Genomic DNA, 17,648 nt, shown 5'->3' with positions numbered 1-17,648 from the left:
ATGCTGACAGTTATTAATATATTTAATAGCAAATGAAGGCAATATCTTTAAGAAAGGAAAAATTAGACTTGTTAGTTATACCATTTAGATTAGAACCTGGATTTAAATTTCTAATGTAGGTCCTTTGTAACCTGGATTTAAGTTGCTTTGTAACCTGGCAAAGTTTGTGGGGTTTTTTATATCTGGGAACTAAGTAGTGTTTTCTAAGTTAAAACATTAAGAAAGCAAACATGAGAAATGCAAGTCAACATGTCAATAAAAAAGATTAGAAGCAGACTTAGGAGTTTTGTTGAAAGAATTACTCATTTTCATGAACTAGTTTTTCTTCCAAATAATCACTTCATATTTGAGACACTCTTTTCTGCCTAGTTGGATGTGGCTTAAGATGCTCTTTAATTTAAACACAAAGTTGAATACAGTGTTTGATTATGCTAGCTGGCTGTAAGCTTTCAAAAATATTAAAAGGCATATGTGCAGTAATTGATACTGGCATTGTCAGTCTAGATGTTTATACCCAGGGCCAGGCTAGACCGAGGTAACATTGCTGCCTAAGGTACACTTACTGAGAGTGAGTGCCTCTTTAAATAAAGCACGCTGTATACCTTGCTTGCCTTACCAAAGTCCCATTCCTATTTCTACAATTGTCCCTGTTTAGCCTTTTTTATGAACCTTGCAATTCTGGAGAAATGGTTAAATTAGGCCTCAAAGAAAATCCTAATGGAATGTATATGCAGGAGTAAACAGCTTTGTTTTCTTTCCTTAAATATGTGTATTTATTTCTTATTTTAGAAATCTCTTGCTGTTGAAATGTCTAATAAATTCAAAGTAAGAACTTTTTTTAACCAGTTATGACTTTTTTTCTTTCCTTAGACATGTATGGAGGTATTGGAAGCCTTGTGTGATGGTAGCCTAGGAGACTGTAAAGAAGCTGCTGAAGTTTATAGAGCAAATTGTCATAAGCTTTTCCCTTATGCTTTGGCTTTCATGCCTCCTGGATATGAAGAGGATATGAAGATCACAGTTAATGGAGATAGTTCTGCAGAAGCTGAAGAACTGGCCAATGAAATTTGAACATCACTAAACAAGCAAATGGAATGACTTTGGACCATATCTAGTATATAATATTTTTGTCACGCACCTGCTGCATTGCTCTAACTTACACAGAATGAGAGGAGTAAATGTTCTTGCCTTCAAATAGTGTTTTACGTTTTTTATCCTGCTGAAAAAGTATATATAAAATATCTAACATTACAGGATAGAGGTTCAGTTTCTTAAAAAATTAAAGCTGCTAAAATTGAGTGGTTAAAAAAGATACCTTATCCTATTCCTACCCACCCACCCATGTTTTTAAACTAATTTATATAAAATCTGGAGGCTGTTACAGCTAACAAAGCAGGTGTGTGGCAGAAATATTACCTTAAATTTGTCTTGTGAGATTTTACTATATCTCAGACAGCATAAATGCTGTTTTAGCACTGGATTCTTTCACTGAGCACAAAGAGTTGTTGGGGCTTTAGCATCTGACTGATTTTGTTACGGGGTTGATTCTGACCATAGGAAGTATGCAATGTGAATCACTATTTACAGAGAAATCTACAACAGATGCTTGATGTTGTAGAAACTGGGACATATAGATACCAAGCAAAATTATAAGAAACCTATAAGGTGTTCAATATGCTCGTTTTTCCAAAATTCACTGTACATGATCAGTTTGGTGTTCTTGTACCACAGTTTTTAACTGAAGGAACCAGTCGTAACAGTCTCAATTTTAACTAAAACTTGAAGAACTAAAACAACAATGCAAACCTTTCAGCATTGTTTGGCCAAACTTGTTAAAACTGTAATGCAAGAACCAAATGCACTGTGATGTGGCACCAACTAATTAGCAAGCATGAATTTTTCACCCAAGAGTGAAAAAAGGAAAATCTACCATGGCTTGAAGTTAAAGAGCAGAACTCCTGACTACCATTCTATGACTGATCAAAAGACTAATAGTTAAAAACCTCAGCAGGCCTTGTTCACGATATGCAGAAAAAAAAAGTGCTGCAGTTTAGATACCTCTGGAATTTTTCCACAGTGTCACAGGTTTGTAATACTTGAAGCCCTACATTTCTAAGAATATATTTCTTGCTCAGTCGTTTCAGGCAAGCCCAAGACTTTGTAATTTTTAAAGGGCCCAAGATTTTTTTTTTTTTTTTTTTCCAAATAACAGACCAGCTTCTTTTTCTTGCAGTTACAGATGTAATTTCCTTTTTGTTGTCAAACATAAGGTACCAAATATGATGCAATAAATTGTTTTGAAAAACAGTTGTGTGAATATTTCAACTAATCTGTGTTGGGCTTCTGTGAAATACACAGGTGGAAACAGAGGTGCAAACCAGAGGCAATGTCATATGCTGTAAGGCTAGAACAGATGGGAGCTTTTTAGAAGGGACTAAGTGCTGGTGTCAGGGAAATTCCATAATGAAGTAGAATGCTGCTCCTGCAGTAAGATTTCATTGAGGGCAAGGATGGTGGCAGGTACTATGAATGTAATTCATAATTTAAAAGGAATACTAAAAACTAGTTTGATTGAGTAAATGAGCCTTAATATGTTAAACCTATACACTAAAAACTAGCCTCAGGCTTAATATTCTGATTGCATTTGCAAGATCTGAGCAAATAAGATAAAGTAAAATGAATCAATTGTATGTAAAATTGACCTTTTTGTGGAACACGTAGTTTATAGAAAGAGTACCCTAACGGGAATTTGCCGAAGATCTTTTACTGATTGAACAGTTGTGCTACGATCAACCCTTCATAGTATATGACCTGCATTCCACATCCCAGTCTAACAGTTTAGTAGTGATGTAAAGAGAAGTACAAATTGAACTCCAGTGCTTTGTTATGTTTTATTAACTGGCCCTGTCTCAGGAACATCTTAACAGATAAAAAAAAAAAAAAAAAAAAAAAAAAAAAAAAAAAAAAAAAAAAAAAAAAAAAAAAAAAAAAAAAACAACTTCTTTTCAACTCCTATGAGTGGCAACTGAAGTTCTTATTGTTGGGAAAGAACACTAGTCCTACCTCTGCCACTAATGAGGTGTTTGGAGGAGGCACCAGCCATATAATAGGGGGTATGTGTGTGAATTTTGTTTAAACTCTACTGTATATTCAAATGAAATTCATCTATTTGTCTTGACAATGTTCAAATGATGTAGATTGTCTTAGAATGAATATTCATAAGTACTCAGAACTCTTAAGATGCAGATGCCACCGGTGAGGAGCTAAATTCGTAATATGTATATTGTATTCCAACCCAATTTTACTGGAACTATTGAATAAATCTTTTATTTTCTTTCAGGTTTACTTGATAGTGGATACATTGGTGTCAGAGGACCTTGACTGGGTTCATTTTATGTCCAGACATCACCCCTGAAACACTGTACTGTATTCTTGCTCTGAGTAGTATCAACTGGATCATCTCATATTTGCCTCATTCATCCTATTAATTTCAAATGATACTGTGGGGGAAAAACAGGGTTAGAAAAACAAGTGGAAAAAATGCAGTGATGTTGTAATCTTAAGTGCCTTATGTTTATTGCTAAGAACTGGTGTTACCAACCCTTTTGAGAAGAAAGGGTCTCTTGACCTGTATTAACATAGGAAAGTAAAGTTCTTTTTGTTTTTCTTTATATGCAGCTACTCTTGTCATTTCTCGTTGAAAAACTAAAATCTGACTAGGTTAGTTTACTCAGCTTTAATTAGATAGTTGAGTCATATAATATATTTCAACATTTTTCTGTATCTTATTTATTCAGAAAAATAAAGTGTGAACTCTAACAGCATGGCTAAAGGTAATGCCAGTATTAGTGAAGAGCTTTCCTGTGGGCTTAATCAGGCCCTTGTTTTTCACAGTGTTGTTTGTACTCCATGGTGTATTGCTATTAGAGCAGTGAAATGAAAGCCGTGACTTTATGAAGAGATCAAAAAAGTGTGGTCCAGATTCAGGTAGGTTGTGATAAGTTCAGGGAAGTCTTTTGTACAATTTCTAAGAATATTTCGGTTACCATGTGTAGTATTTGTTTGGGAAAAGCTGTAATGTAAAATGTTGGACTTTGATGCAAGATAGGTATATACTTGTGTTAGGTAATTAAAGCCTTAAATTTTGAAATTAATCTTTGAGAATTCAAAGAAAGACTGACCTTTCAGATACAAGGCAATCTTTTTATTCTAGCTCATGCCCCACTTCTTTAAATTATAGACAAAATTTAATGATACCATTCTGCTATCATCTAAACTTTGCTGAACTCTACTGTCAACCTACATTAAAAACAAAGTCCCATGAAATGGCTGTGTTACACCATAGTGAGCAGAAACTTAAATTATGTTCTAATTTTGATGGTTGAAAAGTTTCAACCTGTAGCAATAAAACATTTTGGAAAAGATTACTGAATTGCACTTTTACCTTTCAGTATGCAACTTGAGATGGATGCTGAAATTAAAATATTGGTAGTGTGCAGGAGGTTCTGGAGAAAATAATGCTGTTTTAATAAATCACAGTATCTTTTATGTATTCTCTTGGTTATATGGCATATTCAAACCTGCTGCCTTCATCAGGACACATTCCCTTTTTTGTTGCTAATGTTTTGTTGTAGAGATGGGATCTCACTATGTTGTCCAGACCGATTGATCGAGAACTCCTGGCTTCAAGCAATCCTCCCACCTCAGCCTCCCGAACAGCTGCGATTATAGGAACAAGATGCCATGCCCAGCTTAGGACACACCCCCTCTTATGAAGATATATTAAAAGTAGGGAGAGGGAGCAGCATATTATAGGAAAGAAGATCTAAAAGTTTCCAGCACCTCAGTTTATCCAGTTGCCTTTCAAACAATGTTGTCTTGGGATTGTAGCCAGAAGAAAGAAAAAAAAACTGGTACTATATAAATTAGAACTTTTACTAACTTGTAGTCTTTATAGAATTCTGTGTGCCAAAACCAAAATACAGACTTGATTCAAGGGTGCTTGTACCAAAAGTAAAGTTGATACTTGGCAATCTAACAAAACTATACTGTGGTTCTTACATTTTAAAAATTAGGCCTTTGACCCTAAGGAAGGGTCTGCATTATGTTATAAAAGTGGTATAATTCTTCCTGACTGAAAAAAAAAACTGCTGGTGGTGAAGATGTGATGGAGAATTTTCTGTGATATAAAGGTTTATGCTGTTGCTAAATCTTCAACTAGGTCTCAATAAGTACAAATTATCCTCTTAATTAGAAACAAGGTAGGAAGCGAAAAGATTTTTGGAGTGTGTTCTGGATCCCAAGGCTTGCTTTCTGCTAATAATTACATTTATCTTCTAATTTAGTTATCTGTGCATTGTCTAACAAAAACAAGAAGCCTCTCTACTTATCATTCTGTGGCGATTTTCCCAATCTACCACGGTTTCCTAACTTTGGGCTTTTATAAGTACTGCTTGTTTACTTTGATCTGCAAGTATTCCAGGTTTACTGTCCAGTGCATAATGCCTCATCACAAATGGGATAGGAACTGGGTCCTTTCTTAAAGTGTTCTTCCAAAGCTATCGTTATTTCTTTAATCAGTAGTAAAAAATTAAATTGTCACTTCTCATCTCTTTTTGAACTACTTATTTGCCTTCAAGTAGTCATACTGTCACTTGATATCTTTAAACATGCAAAGGGAACCATTTAAAGAAGTAGATAATAACAAACCTGTCTCTTAGATTCTTCCCTTTCAAGTTCTGTACTCTAGAGTACTAAATACTAATTCATTCCTTCAGTAACTTAACTATGCATTAACAATAAAAGTATTTAGAAACATGCATTAACTAGCATTATTGTACAGCTAACATTTGTTTGGGAGTTCATAGAAAAGAACCTAAGAATAAGCCAGTTGTTTCACTTGTACTTTTTTTTTTATAACTTAACAGTTTTAGTTAAAAAGCCTATTTGGTATTTCAAGCATTCCATTTCATGTAGCATTTTTCATTCACCTGCCAGGATGCTTTTTATTTGAGAGAAATGTCCAGTTCCGATATGAAATTAAGTGTTTCAGACTCATCCATTTTTAATGTGATGTATGAAATCTTAAGGATTGATACTGGGTACGTTGTGGTATAAAGGTACAGTGACTACAACAGTACATACAGATTGTATAATAGCAATAAAAGACTATTAACTTTTAGATCACCTGCCAAGGCCACAATTTTTTTAATCTACATCAGTTGTAGAATATTCCCATTCATCTTCTTCCTGTCTTTCTCTGTTGTTCTTAAGGAATACCTCCAAAATACTATAGATCCATTGTAGTCTGTGCTAAGAATATATTTCTCACATTTTAATTTTGCTTTTTTCCTGTAGTTTGTCAGAGGAATGGTTGTGAACGGATGCCGGGAAGGACCGTCCTCTAATTTTCTCAGTTGCCTGTTCATTGTGGCCTTAGTTGTCAGTGAATCTACTCATCCTTTATGTCTTTAGCAACCAGCCACCCAGGTAACATCATGCCATTGGAATTAAGTTACTACAAGGATTGTCACTCCGCTTTTCATCTTTCAAACGGCATAAGGATATTGGTAGCATAAACACCTACTGGAAGGGTCTGTTTTTCATTTTCCAGTATCTCCGCTTTTAATCATTACAAGTCGGAAGACAAAAGGTAGGGATATGCTATGGTTCTTTCTGGACACTTGACCCACAGTCTGTCCTTCACAACCAATGGCGTGGCCCACAGTTAATCTCTACTGAGGACAGGCAGTTGAATCCTTTAAGTCATAAATTTAACATTGGTTGTGTATCGGAATCTGAGGTAAACTGTAGAAAACCTTTATGCCCAGGTTCACTAGCCAAGATTCTAATTTAAATGATCTGGAGTCAGGACTAGGCATTAGTCCTCCTTCCTTTTCTGTCCTCTCTTTTCCTCCCATCCTCTACTTCCTTTCTCCCTTCCCCAGTGATTCTAAGATACATCTAAAATTGAGAGCTACTCTCTGTGAAGAAGTTTAGAAATATTTTATACTACTGGTTTTTCTCCTCAAAACAATCAGAGGACAAACAACTATGGAAGTGCAAAGAGATTATCTTTCTCCTGTTTTACATTAAGTAAGATTGGAACTGTCAAGCACTTTCTGGGCATTTTTAAAGTCCATGAAATCATGCTGTGACTATACTATGTGGGATGCTAGTAGTCAGAGAAAAACATCACCTCTTAGTTTTGTTAGATGTCATGGAAACTTAACCTCTGTTGAAACAGCTTTTAAAGTGATAGTTGCCATAGATAGGTGCTTGAGTTTTTAAGTAAGTATCAGAGCAAGGCAGAGTCAGCAGACTTTTAAATAAGGATCAGTGGTAGATATTACCCTCTGAAAATACAGACATACTCCACCCCCAAATACATATTTGCTTGTCCCTACAAGACTGCATTTTCCATAAATCAATGAATTACTATTACAAATCTTAAACATGAAAGGATCCATAATTCTGGGGCAGAATTCAAGCCGAACATGTTGGCCTGATAGTGTTGAACCTGGAAAGGAGATTTGTTTGCTACAGAATCATGTATCAAGCTACAATTTACCTCATGAGATTTGTTGAAATAACATTCTAGATAGAACTCCCAAATCTGTCCAATCTAGTTTGTTTCTTACTGGTTAAAGAATATTTGATAATGAGTCAGCCTGTGTTGATACTGTTGGTCACCATTCTTGAGTTTATAGACACTGATGATTTTCTCTAATTTTACAAACTGGGAGGTCTACATTTTTTAGTCTGTCTTCACATCGATGCCATGCCTTATGCTTGCTTTAGTATCTTCTTTGATTCTTATGACTCTTAGCTGCTAAACATCTGGTACAAATACTTGGTGGTCTGGGCAACAGTAGTATAAGATAGTTAAAAATAAGCTTTTTGGTCAGAACAGGTCAAATTTTGCCTTTAATTTTTTAGTACAGTCATACCTTGGAGGTATTGTGGGCTCAGTTCCAGACCACTACAATAAAGTGAATGTTTTAATAAAGTGAATACCACATTAAAGCAAGTCACACAACTTTTTTGGTTTCCCAGTGCATATAAAAGTTATGTTTATACCTATTCCGTAGTCTGTTAATTGTGTGACCATATTATGTCTAATAAAACATTATACATACCTTAATTTAAAAATATTGCTAAGAAAGGCTGATGATTGAGCCTTCAGCAAGTCATCATTTTGCTGTTGGAGGGTCTTGTCTCCATGTTGATGGCTGCTGACTGATGAAGGTGGTGGTTGCTAAAGGTTGGGGTGGCTGTAGCAATTAATTAATGCAGCTAACTTCTTTGTTGTTTTATATTAAGTAGGAGTCTCTAGTATATGATGGTGTTTGATAGCATTTTACCTGCAGTAGAACTTTCACAATTAAGAGTCAGTCCTTCCAAATGCTGCAACTGCTTTATCAACCAAGTTTATGTAATATTCTAAATCCTTTGTCATTTCAACAGTGTTCACAGCATCCTCAGCAAGAGTAAATTTCATCTCAGTAAACCACTTTGTTTGTTCATCATAAGAAATAACTCTTTACTAGTTCAAGTTCCATAATGAGATTGCAGCAATTCTGTTGCATCTTTACGCTCCACTTTCTTTTTTTGCTTTTTGGAGGCAGAGTCTTGCTCTGTCACCCTGGCTGGAGTATACTGGCGCCATCTTGGCTCACTGCAACCTCTACCTCCCAGGTTTAAGTGATTCTCGTGCCTCAGCCTCCCAAATACCTGGAATTACAGGTATGTGCCACCATGCCTGGCTAATTTTTGTATTTTTAATAGACAGGGTTTTTCCAGGCTGCTCTCAAACTCCTGGCCTCAAAGTGATCCACCCACCTCGGCCTCCCAAAGTGCTGGGACTACAGCCGTGAGCCACCATGCCCATCCATGTTCCACCTCTAATTCTAGTTTTTTTTCTCTATTTTTTTGTTTGTTTTGGGTTTTTGGTTTTATTTTTGAAACAGAGTCTTGCTCTGTTGCCCAGGCTGGAGTGTAGTGGTGCGATCTCAGCTCACTGCAGCCTCCGCCTTCGGGGTTCAAGCAGTTTTCCTGCCTCAGCCTCCTGAGTAGCTGGGATTACAGGCATGCGCCACCACACCAGGCTAATTTTTGTATTTTTAGTAGAGATGGGGTTTGCCATGTTGGTCAGGCTGTTCTTGAACTCCTGACCTCATGATTTACCCACCTTGGCCTCCCAAAGTGCTGGGATTACAGGTGTGAGCCATCGTGCCTGGCCTCTCTCCCCCCTGCCTTTTTTTTTTTTTAAACTGAGACAGGGTCTCGCTCTGTTGCCCACGGTGGAGTACAGTGGCAAAATCTTGGTTCAGTGCAAACTCTGCCTCCTGGGCTCAAGTGATCCTCCCCCCATAGCCTCCCAAGACCTAGGACTACAGGTTCATGCCACTATGCCCGGCTAATATTTGTATGTTTAGTAGAGACAGAATTTTGCCATGTTCAGGATGGTCTTGAACTGAGGTCAAACGGTCCCCTCGCCTTGCCCTCCAAAAGTGCTGGAATTAATACAGGCATGAGCCACCACACCTGGCCTTTTCTTTTTGAGAGCCTTGCTCTGCCCCCAGGCTGGAGTGCATGGCACCATCATAGTTCACTGCAGCCTCTACCTCTTGGCCACCGGTGATCCTTCCACTTTAGCCTCTTGAGGAGCTGAGACTACAAGTACATGCCACCAAGCCTGGCTAATTTGTTGTATTTTTTATAGAGACAGGGTTTCACCCCAGGCTGGTCTCAAACTCCTGGCCTTAAGCAATTCGCCCACCTGCGCTCCCAAAGTGCTGGGATTATAGGCCTGAGCCACCACATCCAGCCTAATTCTAGTTCTCTTGCAATTTCTACCACATCTGCAGTTATTTTATCCATTGAGGTCTTGAACCCTTAAAAGTAATGTATGAGGATTGGAAACAACTTCTAAACTCTTGTAAATGATATTTTGACCTCCTTCCATGAATCACGAATGTTCTTACTGATACCTAAAATGGTGAATCCTTTCCAGAAAGTTTTCAATTTACTTTGCACAGATCCATCAGAGAAATGACTATTTATGGCACGGATAGCCTTACTCAATGTATTTCTTAAATCACAAGACTTGAAAGTTGAAATTGCTCCTTGGTCTATGAGCTATAGAATGGACATTGTGTTAGCAGGCATGAAAACAGCATGAATCTTCTTGTACATCTCCATCAGGGTTCCTTGGGGTATGAGATGATTGTTAATGAGCAGCAATATTTTGAAAGGAATCTTTGTGCAGTAGATCTCAACAGTTCACTTAAAATATTCAGTAAACCATGCCGTAAACAGATGTGCTATCTTCCAGGCCTTGTTCCATTTATAGAGCACAGGCTAATTCTTAAGGGCCGTACAATTTTCGGAACGGCAAATGAGCATTGGCTTCAATGTAAAGTCACCAGCAGCATTAGCTTCTAATGAGTCAGTCCTGTTCTTGGAAGATTTGAAGCCAGGCATTGACTTCTCCTCTGTAGCTGTGAAAGTTGAAGGTGGCTTCTTACAATAAAAGGCTTGTTCCATCTGTTATTTTAACAAAAAGATTTTTCACCTTTAACAACGCGATCTTAGCCGGATTTGGATAACTTGGTGCAGCTTCTACATGAGCACTTTCTGCTTCACCTTGCACTTTTATGTTATGGAGATGACTTCTTTCTTTAAACCTCATAAACCAACCTCTGCAAGCTTCAAACATCTGTAGCTTCCTTACCTCTCAGTCTTCACAGAATTGAAGTTAGAACATTGCTCTAGATTAAGCTTTGGCCTAAGAGAATGTTGTGGCTGGTTTGAGTTTCTATCAAGACCACTAAAACCTTCTCCGTATCAGCAATAAGGTTTTGTTAGGTGTTCACTGAAGTAACACTTCTAATTTCCTTCAGGAATTAATGGTTCGGCACAAGAGCCTAGCTTTTAGCCTGTCTTGGCTTTTGACGTCCCTTCTTCATTAGGCTTAACCATTTCTAGCTTTTGATTGACAATGAGAGATGTGCAAGTCTTCCTTTAACTTGAACACTGGGAGGGCATTGCAGGGTGATTAATTGGCCTGATTTCAGTATTGTGTTTCTCAGGGAATAGGGAGGTTCGAGGAGAGGGAGAAAGATGGGGGGACGGCCAGTTGGTAGAGCATTCTGAACACACACAGCATTTGTTAAGTTTGTTGATGTTATATGGCCACAGTTTGTGGTGCCCACAAATGGCTAAAATAGTAACATCAAAGATCACTGATGACAGATCACTATAACAGAAATAATAAAAAAGTTAGAAATATTACCAGAATTACCAAAATGTGACACAGAGACACAAAATGAGCACATGATTTTGGGATGGTTAACAGACTTGTTTAACAGAGGGTTGCCATAAACTTTAATTTGTGAAAAATGAAGTATCTGCAAAAAAAAAAAAAAAGAATTTCTGCAAAATACAGTAAAGCAAAATGCAGTAAAATTAGGTTTGCCTGTGTTTATACTTGCTAGTGCTTTATACTATTTTGCCTTTTCCACAGTTGAGAAAATCACGTATAATATCTGCATCTGCCACTGTTTTGATATTCATTGAAACCTTCAGTGCTGTTAACAAACTTGGCAAACTTCATAATGCCTCCATCCATCCAGTCAGTAGTTACTGAATGCCTGCTACCTCCAGGTGCTATGCTTCACCCTGGGGGTACATGACATTGTCCTTGCTCTCACATTTTTCACAAGCTCCTAAAGGAGACAACTCAAGAAGTGAATGCAACAGCAATATATAAACTCCTGGGAGTCAGTACTCATTTCTGTTTGGATAGACAAGGAAGAGCTTCAGAGAATGCTGGGTGATAGAAGTGAGACCCTGCCTACAAACAAAACAAAACTAAGTTTTTGAAATAATTCTGCTAGTAATGTGATGGTCGGGGGAAGGAGAGCAAGATTGGAGGCATCAAGACTAATCTAGAGACTTAATAGTTGAGCTAATAGATAACTATCACTGTCGTTCACTGAGCTCTTACTATGTGCCCGGCAAACATTCTGCATTTGTTAGCACATTTAATCCTTGCACATGCAAAAAAAAAAAAAAAAAAAAAAAAAAAAAAAAAAACAAAAAAAAAAAAAAAAAAAAAAAAAAAAAAAAACCACATGAACAACAACAAAAAAAACATGAAGTAGGTATTATTGCTCTTAAAAGGAAAACTGAGGGTCAAAGAAGTCAGGTTGCTAACTGCCAATGGTCACACAGGTTATAAGGAACAAAATCTGAATTCAAACCTAGGGTGTCTAATTCCAAAACTGCCTGCTTCTAAAAACTGGACAATCTAGGTAGCCTCAGGCAAGAAATGGTAAAGATAACAGTAGTAAATATGGAGAGGAAAGCAAGAATACAAGGGATGTTACGATGGAACAGATCAGCTGACTCTGTTGAGGGGAAAGAGGGTGGTGAATGGAGAAGGGTTAATTAACAATGATGTCCAGCGTTCTGACTTAAACTGTTTTGTCTTTAAATACAGTAAGAATTGGGTAGAAGAAGTTGAGGGAAGAAGAGAGCTCCATTTCAGACATGAATTTTAGGAGCTTATAAGATATCTTAAGTGAAGATGTCTAGTAGGCAGCTAGGTATGGGTGAAGAATGAGTTGTGTGTACTATGGCCTGAACAAGACTACACAGAATGAACAGAGATGATGACTGGCAAATACCAAAAGAAGTGAGTAGAGGAAGAAGCTAGCTAGAGATCAAGAGATTGTAGTCAAAAGGCTAAGAGAAGTAGAAGATAACAGTATTGAGCAACTGAAGTGTTTCAAGCCTTCAAAATCAAGATGAGATAACACCTATCAAGTTGGTAACATTTTAAAAGTCTGAACATCAAATGTTGGTGAGGATGTTGTAAAACACCACAGCAGTTCTCAGGCACTGTCTTCAGGAGTATAATTGGTATAGTTGTTATGAGGGCTAGTGGTAATATTTGTTTAGTAAAATGAAACATGCCTATCCTGTGAACCAATAATTCCACTCAGGTATATGCCCTGTAAACATTCCCACACATTTGCCAGAATGACGTGTGCAAGAATGTTTAGTGCAGCATTGTTCATAATACAACCTGGAAATAAAATGTCAACATAAGAATGGATAGATTGTACTATGTTCATCTAATATGCAGTTAAGTTTAACTGCATTAAGTTAGCATTAAGGGAATCAAGGATTACCTTCTAAAACAATGGTGTTGCCCAAAGGCAAGTTAAATGGCATTTTATTATACATCCTTTATAGAAACTTTTAAAAGCAAGAATGGTTTATAAATATATTCACATAAAGTAAAACTTTAAAAACAGGCTTGGGAATTATAAACAAAATTCAGAGCAATGGTTCTCTTTAAAGGAGGAGGGATACATCAGAGGCTTTACCTCTATAATCTTATTTCTTAAACATTTGAGGCAAGTATGGCAAATTTTTGATATTTTTTCCTCTGTTAATTTGGGGTCTGTTTGGGATTTTTTTTAAAACTTAAATCTTGCATTCCCCACTGACAGTGTGGGTGGACAAAAATAGTGGATAATACAAATTTACTCAGAAAGCAGGGAAACTATAATAGAACCAAATGATTACTTGGTTTCTATGCATTCCCAGAAGGTCAAGGATACTTTTACTGATTTATCAAGAATGGCCAGAAAATGAAAAAAGAATTTTAAAAAGCATGATGGAGGGTTACTAGGCTGTGTAACATAATTTGTCAGGAGGAAAAGAGGCTCAAACAATATCTGAAATGTCACTTTCCTTTGTATTTTCCAAGGTAGTAATATGTAGGAATTATTATCCTTTCCTTATAGATACATGTCCCAGAAATGTTCAATAACTTGTTAAGGGGCGTGCAGACAGCCAGGTCAAAGGATCCATCCACACAAAGACACACACAAATTTTTCCCTGTTGCTCCTCCCATTATCAGCTGGTTGTGCAAGGTCACTGAACTGTAGATGTCAGAGCAGGAACTTGAAGCCAGGTTTTCAGTTTCAAGGCAAAGTAACTGCATTTTGTTCCTGGATCCCATTATTTTGCCTAGGGAACTATTAAGTGAAGTTAAATGTGCTTATGCTATTTAGGGCTTCCTTAGAAGAAAAGAATGTTGAGATTTTAAATATCAGTATTTTTTAAATTATGTATTGCACAGTGTTTATCCACTTTGATATACAAGCTGATAAGCTGAAGGTTGCAGGCAGTGTTTGACCTATCTTTGTAAGGGTGTCTTTAGATCCATGGTGTAGTGGTAATTGCTGGATCCTTCCAAGAGCTGCTGTGCAGAATGGTAACTGGTAGTATTTTGCTTAGTCTGTCCAGACTTCCTTATGGTTTAAGTCATGGAGCCATTTACTTGATATACTTTCTGGTATACATGGCATGTAATCCCAGGAGATAAAACCCCCAAATTTTCTCTACAAGACTGCACCGTGTTTAGCATAAAGATTAGCATCTGTGCCTTATAGAAGATGCAATCCCTTTTTTCCTCTTTTGTTGAAGATAGATTTCATTGACCAGTCTGTCATAGAGAGTATGATATAGTAGAAAAAAAGCATAGACTCATACAGAACCAGGTCTGAATCCTGGAAGCTTCTTGGACAATTCACTTAAATTTTCTGAGTCTTAATATATCTCAGTAGACCTTGTACATAAAGTGTCTAGAACACAGAAAGTACTCAATAAAATTTTCCTATCGTTAGTTATTAAATAAGAGTCTTACGAAAGACTATCTGCCAAGCCCTGATATAAGTCCTGGGAATCCAAATATGAATATGACATGATCCTTGTCCTAAGATCCTTGTAATTTAGTAGGAGAGAGAAAGATAAGTATATTCAATGACATAAGGGATGCCTTGGTAGATGCAGAGATGGAAAACAGTGGGAGCCCAAGAGGGCAACAGTAAGTTCTGCCTGCCTGCCCAAGGTGGAGTGAGAAGGCAGGGAGCCTCCTTAACCATTCCTTCTCAATTTTCTCTGCTCTTCTTTCTTCCACTCTATGTGCATATCTTTTTTAAGTCTAGGCACATTTCCTGAAATAGATTCAGCGTGCCTTATGTCTACCCCAATGTGTCAGTGATAATGTATGTGCTGAAGCGTCCAGATCTCTATAGTGAGCATCATACCATATATTCAGTTGTCAAATAGATGGTTTGTTCTTAGATACACCATAAGTGCCTCTAGCTCAACAGGAGTAAAAGTAAATTTTATTCTCTCAAAACCTGCTCCTCCACTTTTTGGACACCACCCTTGCATTCAGCTGTCAAGTCAGAAACATGGGAGTCATCTTTGGTGTTTCCATTTTCCTAATTCTCCACAGTTGGCTTTTAGCAAGTCACATTTATTTTATCTGCAAAACATCTTTCAAATCCTCCAACTTCTCTCCATTTCCGTGTTTATAATCCTAGTTTAGTGCCATCATCTCTTGCTTAAATTACTCTAACAGCCTCTCTCCCTGCCTCTAATCTTACTAATCTTATCTCCTTTTTCTCCATACTGAAACCAGAATATGATTTCTAACATACAAATCAAATTACTTCATTTCCTTGCTTAAGATCTTTCAAAAAGTTCAAAGCTTTCCATTCCTTTTAGAATAAAATAGCTTACAGGACACTGCAGAATCTCATCTCTTACCCACTGCTTTCATTTTAGATAAATTTCTCGCTAATTTTCCCCAAACCTTTAACTCCCGCTGGTACTTTTTGGAGCTTATATATTTTCTGTACCTCTGCTCTTGTAGCACCCACTGCACTGTACTCAAAGGCTTAGTTGTATGCTTCCCTGACTAGGCTAATCTCTACAGTGCAGGGATCGAGCAGATTGTTTTATTTTTGCTTTTGAGTGTGAGAGTGTGTGTGTGTGTGATATGGAAGAGTCTTGAGCACGAGGTAGTCACAGAATACAGAGTCATCTGCTTGGTTTGAGGCATGTAACTACCAGGGGTAGCATGGGCTGCACTATGGCAGTCATATACACACTCCTAGGAAGGAGATGTAATTGGTCAGGGGCTTCTGGGTGTTCCTTGTAAGTCTACTAAATAGAGAAATAGAACATTGTCAAGAATGTTTCGACCATATACTCAGTATTCAACAACTAGATGGCAATGTTGTCTCTACAATTTACATCTAGATGAACAAGTTGATTAGGTTTACTCTCAGTGAGTTGCCTGTTTTTACATTATTGCACGAGGTAGTGTATTAATCCATTCTCACACTGCTATAAATAAATATCTGACACTGGGTAATTTATAAGAAAGGTTTAATTGGCTCGTGGTTCTGCAGGCTATATAGAAAGCATGGCAGCATCTGCTTCTGGGGAGGCCTCAGAGAACTTTCAATCACAACGGAAAGCAAAGGGAGAACAAGGCACCTCACATGGTAGGAGCAAGAGAGAGGGGGGAGGTGCCACATGCTTTTTTTTTTTTTTTCGTAGACGGAGTATTGCTCTTGTGGCCCAGGCTGGAGTGCAATGGCATGACCTTAGCTCCTCCGCTTCCACAGTTCAAGAGATTCTCCTATCTCAGCCTCCCAAGTAGCTGGGATTACAGGCATACACCATCATGCCCAGCTAATTTTGTATTTTTTAGTACAGATGGGTTTTCACCATGTTGGTCTGGTTGGTCTCAAACTCCTGACCTTAAGTGATCAGCCTCCCAGACTACTGGGATTAATGACGTGAGCCACTATGCCTGGCCACTACACACTTTTAAACAACCAGATCTCATGAGAATTCACCATCACAGTGACAGCACCAGGGGGTGATGGTGTTAAGCCATGAGAAACCACCCCCATGATCCAATCATCTCCCACTAGGCCCCACCTCCAGCATTGGGAATTATATTTCAACATAAGTTTTGGGTGGGGACAGAGATCTAAACCATATCAGGTAACAGGACTGTTTATTCCATTATTTACTTATAATCTGAATTTAAATGTTTCCTAATTATAAAAATTGAATTATTTATTAATTTTAGAGACAGGATCACACTGTCACACAGTTGAAGTGCAGTGTTGTGACTATAATTCACTGCAACCTTGAATTCCAGGCCTCAGTCTCTTGAGTAGCTAGTAGGTTAGTGAGTGCCACTACACCTGGATACTTTTTTATTTTAAAATTCTTTGTAGAGATGTGCTCTTGCTATGTTGCCTAAGCTGGTCTTCAACTCCTGGTCTCAAGGCATTCTCTCGCTTCAGCTTCCCAAAGCACTGGGCTTACAGGTGTAAGTCAACATGCCCTCTAATCCATTATTCTCTAATAAAGTTGAGCAATTTCAATCTATAGGAATAAAATAATAATTTTACCTTATGCAAGGTGCTTAGTCATTTATGATAGTTTTTAAGTAAAGACACATACATACTCTGATCTTATTAAAATTTTACACTGATCTTTTACTTAGATTCAACGTAATATGGCATAAAAGACAAAGGTGAGACACTTAAAGAGAAGTGTTTTTTTTTAAAAAACAGCTTTATAGGGTAGAATTTACATAAAATAAGCTGTTCATATTTAAAATATACCACTGACATGTACAGAGTTGCAACCTCATCCTCACAATCAAAGTAGTAAACATATCTATCACCCCAAAAGGTTTCCTCATGCCTCTCTGTAATCCCTCCCTCCTACCCTTCCCACTACCTGCCCTCAG

General features: G+C 37.5%; 1 protein-coding gene across 2 annotated transcripts in view; it reads left to right on the top strand.

Annotated features, from left to right (window-relative positions):
- The window catches only part of NAA15 (N-alpha-acetyltransferase 15, NatA auxiliary subunit), a 98,183-nt gene extending 95,876 nt beyond the window's left edge, over window positions 1-2,307 (top strand). For both annotated transcript variants that reach the window (XM_017502865.1, XM_017502866.1), the window contains exon 20: window positions 871-2,307. In XM_017502865.1, the coding sequence (XP_017358354.1) occupies window positions 871-1,071 (201 nt within the window). In that variant the 3' untranslated portion in view covers window positions 1,072-2,307. The remainder of the gene's footprint in view (window positions 1-870) is intronic.
- Window positions 2,308-17,648: the final 15,341 nt, after the last annotated feature.

The sequence above is a fragment of the Cebus imitator genome, unplaced genomic scaffold (assembly GCF_001604975.1).
Source record: "Cebus imitator isolate Cc_AM_T3 unplaced genomic scaffold, Cebus_imitator-1.0 Scaffold303, whole genome shotgun sequence".
In the NCBI taxonomy this organism is placed as follows: domain Eukaryota; kingdom Metazoa; phylum Chordata; class Mammalia; order Primates; family Cebidae; genus Cebus; species Cebus imitator.
The sequence above is the reverse complement of the archived record's forward strand: the minus strand, read 5'-3'. Positions and strand labels throughout refer to the sequence as shown.